Source organism: Nematolebias whitei, chromosome 6 (assembly GCF_014905685.2).
Source record: "Nematolebias whitei isolate Nwh7 chromosome 6, NemWhi1, whole genome shotgun sequence".
Lineage (NCBI taxonomy): Eukaryota > Metazoa > Chordata > Actinopteri > Cyprinodontiformes > Rivulidae > Nematolebias > Nematolebias whitei.
In genome coordinates, this window is record NC_056503.1 from 50,548,239 (window position 1) to 50,555,185 (window position 6,947).

The following is a 6,947-nucleotide window of genomic DNA, read 5'->3' on the forward strand; positions in this document are numbered from 1 at the left end:
ATATATCTGTATGCCTTTTTATAACTGTCCACTGTTGTCATCACTTTGTTAAATCAGGTCTCTCTTGTAAATGAGTCCTCGAGGCTCAATGGGATCAACCTGTAGAAATAAAGTTTGAATGAAAAAATGCACAGAACAGTCTGAGATATTATATCCTCGTTCTTGTGTTCATATGTTACTTTTCCTTTTCTACTCAGAGAATTGTGTATTTCATGCCTGTTTCTTGTGAACTGTCACTTGCCAGGTGCAGCCGCCGAACTCTCGCAGCCTGGTGGCCTCCCAGAAGGACCCGCGAGTCGGTGAGGGATTCCAGGGCTGCCTGGACTCGGTCATGCTGAACAACAGAGAGCTTCCTCTGCAGAACAAACGCTCGCAGTACGCAGAGGTGGTGGAACTGACAGAGCTCAAGCTCGGCTGCATTCTCTACCCTGACCCATGCCAGCATCAACCGTGCCACAACGGGGCCACGTGCACCAGCCTGCCCTCTGGTGGTAAGAAGCTGGAACTGCAGCAAGAAGCTGCAGGTCTTCATTTAGAAGCTGCTTTCAAACAGCACTAATGAAAGGTCCACATCAGCCCAGGAGCTCAGAAATAAATATTAAAAATGCATGAAATACTCAAATATTTACTATGTGATCTAAAATATTTAAACTCTAATTCCTAAGAATGAAATAGTCATAAGGCAAAGGTGTCTGAGTAACAACAAAAGTTGGCTATTTTATGTATTTTTCTGCATCAAACGGTGTCATAATATTTGCAATATACTTTTGAGTACTTCAAAGTTATATAAAGGATAAACACAATATGAGGGTTGATATATTACCATATACCTTTGTTTGGCTAAAAGTACTTGGACACTAAATACCTGCACGACTGGTAATGATGCGTGAGCAACAAAATCATCAGAACAACGCAGAAAGACAAGTTTATTTTTAATATTTGATGACTTCTTGAATCATCACAGGACAGTTTCGTCACAGTACGGCTCCAAATAGAAGCAGGTGTAGCACATCCAGAGAGCCAACCTTCTTCACGTCTTTATCATCCTGAGTACTGTCTGCACATATTTATGAGAAACTGTAGAAATATTTCACTAGTTATCTGCTTTGACTCTGCCCCCCCAGGGTTCAGATGCAGCTGCAGTCCACAGTTCACTGGGGGCAGCTGTGACGTGGAGGTGACCGTGTGTGTTCCTAACCCCTGTCAGAACGGTGGAGTGTGTCGACCCGTTGGCAGCGCCTTCCTCTGCAGCTGCAGGAGAGGCTTCAAGGGTCTCATGTGAGTTCTGATCCAAACCCTGGCCGGCCTTCGCTTCACTTAATCATCACATCAACAGATAAACTTTTCCACCACCTCACACCGTTATTTACTAAACAAGTGTTTACTGTAAACAGAAGAGGGCTGGTTCCACCAAGCTGGACCTTCTCTCATGTCCTGTTTGACACATGCCAAGCCGTGCTTCTAATGTTTCTTTGTTCTCAAACGTTCCACTTGTGCTCACGTCAAAAGAGACGTTCCACACATTATTTTATCATTTCTTTCTGTTCAATAACATTGATTAACAAGTAAAAAAAAAAAATCACAGCTTTGCCTGAGACTTCGAGTTTGACCTCTGTTACCACGGTGACGAGTTTGACCTCTGTTACCACGGTGACGAGTTTGACCTCTGTTACCATGGTGAGGAGTTTTGATGTTGCAGGTGCAGGTGACGAGTTTCTGGCTGAAGTGGAACTCTTGCTTCGTAGTACCACCCCTCACTTTTGGAAGTTCTTAAAGATCCGTACAGACTGTGACTATAAACACTTTACAGTGATTTAAACTAAGTACAGTAGTCCCTTGAAAACTTCGAGGTTCGACTCTCCCAGATTCACTCTTTTGCGTGTTTTCAGTGTAAGATTGCACACGACACATGACTGGGAATGGGGAAAGTCAGACCCCACCCCTGTCCCATCCTTTCTCTTTCTGAGGCAGTCACAGCAGAGTAGAGACACAATGGGCTGGTCTCAGGTCTGCTGTGACTGCCTCAGAAAGAGAAAGGAGGGTGGGGGTGAGGTCTGTGTTTCCCCATCGCCACAGCTCAGGGAGCAGGGATGAACAGATCAGACGATGAAGTTTATAAAAGAGACTCAGTCAGATATAAGACTGACCCTATGCCCCCTCATTTCTTTTTCCTCAGAAAAAGAAAGGAGGGGGCGGGGTGTGTGTCTGTCTTATACCTGAGTGAGCCGCACAAGCAACATGGATTGTTTATTTAAAATAATCAAGTGCAACCTGAACCGAGTCTTTAGGAACAAGAAAGCTGGATGTTCAGGCACGAGACCATCAGACAGTCTGGCAGGGAGGCAGAGACTGATGTGACTTGGTGCTATTTAAATAAAATTAATTGAATAGATCTAGTTTTAATGATTATTTACTTCACTAACAAGGCTAGAATCTATTCGTCCATCCATTCAGCCACCCATTCATCCATCCGTTCATCCATCCGTTCATCCAGCCATTCATCAGTGTATGAATGTGATAAAGTTCAGATTATTCTTTGTACAGATCTAGTATAGAGCTGTATGAATGGGTAAATGAGCCACAGATTGTTGTAAAGAGCTTTGAGTGTCTTGGTAAGATAGAAAGGTGCTATAGAAGTATTGTCCATCCGTCCATCCATCCATCCATCCATCCATCCATCCATCCATCCTGTCAGGATTTGGTGGTCAGGAACGAACCCAGTAGTGCAGACAGGACTCAACTCGGCAGATTACAAAAATAGGTATTTTAATAGAAAATAAAGAACAAAATAATAGCAGACGTGGCAGCAAGACTTACATGAAAAACGGATGGCTCAAAGGGAAATTCAGGGAGGACTCAGGAAACTCAGGGAAGACTCAGAAGATGCAGGAGAACACAGGAGACCCAACGAATACGACCCGACGAGGAACAAGACAGAACAGACAGCTTTTATACAAGGACAAGACAAGACGTGATTACAACAGCTGTGACGAGACAAAGGTGGCACCAATTGAACTGACGAGGAAACACTAGGAAAACACAGACGCAAACAGAAACAGCAAATGGTACCATCCTTACACATACATACATACATACATACATACATACATACATACATCCATACATACATACATACATCCATACATCCATACATACATACATACATACATACATACATACATATTTTTAATGCTGGTACATGTTGGAGCCACTAAATAAACAATTTGAAACATAATCCTTTTCCTGTATCTTTTCATCCTGCAGTTGTGAAGAAGATGTCAATGAATGTGACCGAAGCAACCCTGAGGGTCAGTGCGAGAACGGAGGAAGTTGTGTCAACACTCCTGGCTCTTTCTACTGTAACTGCACCCCAGGCTTTGTGGGCCAGCGCTGCAGCCTGCGGGCTGTTGTTGTTCCTGACATGCAGGCTGGTCATGCTGTGGTTGGAAAAGAGGAGCTGATTGGCATCACCGGGGTCTTTTTTGTCATCATCGTCTTGATAATCCTTTTCATAGCACTCCGTAAGAAAGCTTTTCAGAAGAACTACTCACGGAGCAACCTGTCTCTGGTCCAGGACCCGGCCACTGCAGCTCTCCTCAACAAGGCTAGCTGTGTTCAGTTTAAGACTCTGCACTGTGCACCAGGAGACCCTCTCAGCTTGTACTCAGAGACGGGTTTAGACCCTACCATGGTGGGAGGGGTTGGGGTGATGGGACCTCCACAAGTTCCTGTGAGACCTATGGCATACACACCTTGTTTCCAAGCAGAACCACTGTCCAAACTAGAGAAGATGTCAGATGGTCATGTAGAGCACACAGAAATGAGCACTTTTCACCCTGATTCACCAAGAATCCTCTGTGGATCCACGAGGAGAGGGGTGGTGGTGTGCAGCGTGGCCCCCAACCTACCGCCAGTGTCGCCTTGTCGCTCAGACTGTGACTCCATTCACAAGAGTCCTTTAGCAGGGGATGAAGGTGAGTTTACAACGACCGTTTGAATTAAATTAAATAATTAGTGAGAAACTGCTTCATTGAATGTTCAGTGCAACTCTATTCTGCATTTCATACATTTTGTGTTATTTATCAGTGATAAGTGTATTTTGTATCTTCTCTGAAGGAAGACAGCAAGTTTTATAACTGAAGCTTGATATCAGCAATTTGGTCATTTTAAACACATTAAATTATCATTAATTTAACTTTCATCACATTGAGTCAATTTTCCTTCAAACTTCTAAAAACAAAACCATTGTGAATAAATTAGCATATTTGCCTGTCTATACATTAGTGTTGTGTTCAAGACCACCAAACCCGAGACCAAGTCCAGACCAAGACCTTCAAAAAGGGGTATTGAGACCGGTCTCAAGACCAAGACCGGTCTTGAGTACTACAACACTACTATACGTGATTAATCAAGTCCAGTGAACTTATTTATGCCATACGTTAAAAACAACAGAATGAAAAGCTGCAGTTAGGTCAAGGATCTCCGCCAGAGTCAGATTATAATAAACTTGTATAAAGTTATTGGTGCTGTGTATTCTTCTGTATGTAATGTTTAAAGCCAAACTGGAAAACTTCCTAAATATCATATTTTCTTTAGAAGTCATTTAATTGAATAAAAACTATTCAGAATTTTGAAAGAAAGGAGAGTTTTGAGATTGGTCTAGAGTTTAAGTAGACTGAAGTCCAGGTGTTTTCTTCAGTTAAATAAAAGGTCAGCAAGGAAACCTTTTGTCGTATGATCAACACTTCCTTTACAAATCTTTGTGATGAGGGCTCAGCCTGATGAAAGACACCAAGAAAGGCTTCTAACGCCCGTTCTGTCTGCACAGCTAAAACGATTGACATGGCAGAAGAAGAAACGTGTTTCTCGGGCAGCAACAAAGGCTCAGAGGTCCAGTCACTGAGTTCCTTCCAGTCTGACTCCTGTGACGACAACGGTAAGACCCATCATGAAGCAACAAGGTTTCTTGAGTCCTACTTGTCTGAAATATTTCAAATGTTTCTTTTGCTCGTTCATTTGTTTGGCTACAAAATGTGTGTTCTATATTTTTAAGTATTGCTTACCATTGCCCATTACAACTGGCATTTGCATTTCCATTTTGGAGATAAACATGAGTGAATTTTGGGGATTAAACTAAATTTTTCTGAAAAGTGGAGGTTTGGAAAAACAAAACAAAATGTTTAACCATTCCTTCAGTCTTTGGATGTGGCATCTTGTCCACGGTGTTTAACAGAGCAGCAGCTCTGGACCAGATCTGGACTGCACCTGACCCATGATACTTTAGCTTTATTCTACTGTCGAGAAGTTAAACTTCTAAGTAGCACAACAATGCACCCCCAAACATTCACAAAGGTTTTCTGACAAGATATGTGTTGCCAACCCATTTTCATTGCAACGTGTCATATTTGACCATTTGCTGAATGAGTCTGTAGGAGATGCACAAATAGGTCTTCACTTGTAGCTACAAAACTATTTGGCTTAACTTTTGGCTGCTGCCTACCAGTTCAGCTCACACAAGACGTGAGAACTGAGGACTTACCTGGTACATTAGGGAGGCCAGACTGAGATGGTTTGGACATGTCCAGAGGAGGGAGAGTTGTTGGGACATGTCCAGAGGAGGGACAGTCGATATATTGGTAGAAGGATGTTAGAAATGCATCTGCCAGGAAAAAGACAAAGAGGAGACATATGGATGCAGTTAGAGGGGACATGGAGGTAGTTGGAGTGAGGACAGAGGGTGCAGAGGACAGAGATGAGGAGGACTCGCTGTGGTAACCTTTTGACGAGGGAACAGCTGAAAGAAGAAGTGTACATGACGACTTGTTGGATCTCAAAATGGACCATGTTGAACCTGTCTGTGGATGGTCTGGAGCCAAACATCTCTCCCATTTTATTGGAAGAAAAAAAACATCTTTATTAACTTATTTTGACATTTGTTGTTCAAAACACAACTAAGCAACTTTTAGACAGACAAAATGCATCTGTGACTGTAGTGCAAGCTAATCTGTTGTTTCCTTTAATGTCAAATCAACCAGTGGTTGAACTGATGGTTAAACCACGAGAGCATTCCTCTCTAAATGTGAATCAAGCAGAAAATAGATACCATGTAGGGAACTAGCAGCTACAGCAATCATTTGAGCCATTTTATGTGCATTTTCACTCAAAACTTTCAAGCCAAGCCTGAAGCACCGTCTTCCTTCTTGTTGTTATGTGTAGATTGAACAAGGTAAAAGGGGTAGTTAAAAGTTAATCCTATACTAGCAGACCTTTGAACCAGCACTGGAAGTATTCACAAGCCAGTAAGTATGAGGTGGTGCCTTGCTACACTCCACAACTTACCTCCCTATACAAGTGGCTGGATTGCAGCACATCTGAAAAACCTCATTCATAGTGTGAGCACTATGTCATGAAAATACTGCCATCACAAAATTAAAGCGCCACAACTTGATCACAAAAAAATTGTGAATGCACAAAACCATCATAGACCTATCACATTCTAGAACATATAATGAGGAACCTATTGCAATCTCAAAACGTACCAGAAGACCTCGACAACACCTTGCAAAAACAATCTTTGATCTGGCTGATGTTTTCCCATCATCAGGGACTCTTCATTCAGTGGCCCACCACTGATTACTTTATTTGTGTGAATGCACAATGCTGCAGGACGGTTTGTTCGTAAGCGAAGCAAGGTTCATGCCAATCTAACCACCCTCGTCCTTTCAGTGTTGTGAGCTCTGACAAATGAAGCCAGCATAACTCTAATTTATTGTGCCCTGTTGTTATTGTTTTATCTTGTAAAGAACTTTGGTCAATGCAAGGCATTGTTGGAAGGTGCTATATAAATAAAGTTTATTATTATTATTTATTATTATAACTCAGCGGCATGAAGCTGGTATCATACTGGTCTAGGACTGTTGGTGACTAGTTGGCATGAAGCTGGTATC

At 42.3% G+C, this 6,947-nt stretch overlaps 1 protein-coding gene across 1 annotated transcript in view; it reads left to right on the forward strand.

The window, feature by feature from the left end:
- The window catches only part of LOC119411049 (protocadherin Fat 3), a 62,426-nt gene that overhangs the window by 37,612 nt on the left and 17,867 nt on the right, over window positions 1-6,947 (forward strand). Inside the window, exons 18-21 of the mRNA XM_037677971.1 lie at window positions 245-491; window positions 1,125-1,278; window positions 3,265-3,974; window positions 4,829-4,936. Coding sequence (XP_037533899.1) covers window positions 245-491; window positions 1,125-1,278; window positions 3,265-3,974; window positions 4,829-4,936 — 1,219 coding nt within the window. The remainder of the gene's footprint in view (window positions 1-244; window positions 492-1,124; window positions 1,279-3,264; window positions 3,975-4,828; window positions 4,937-6,947) is intronic.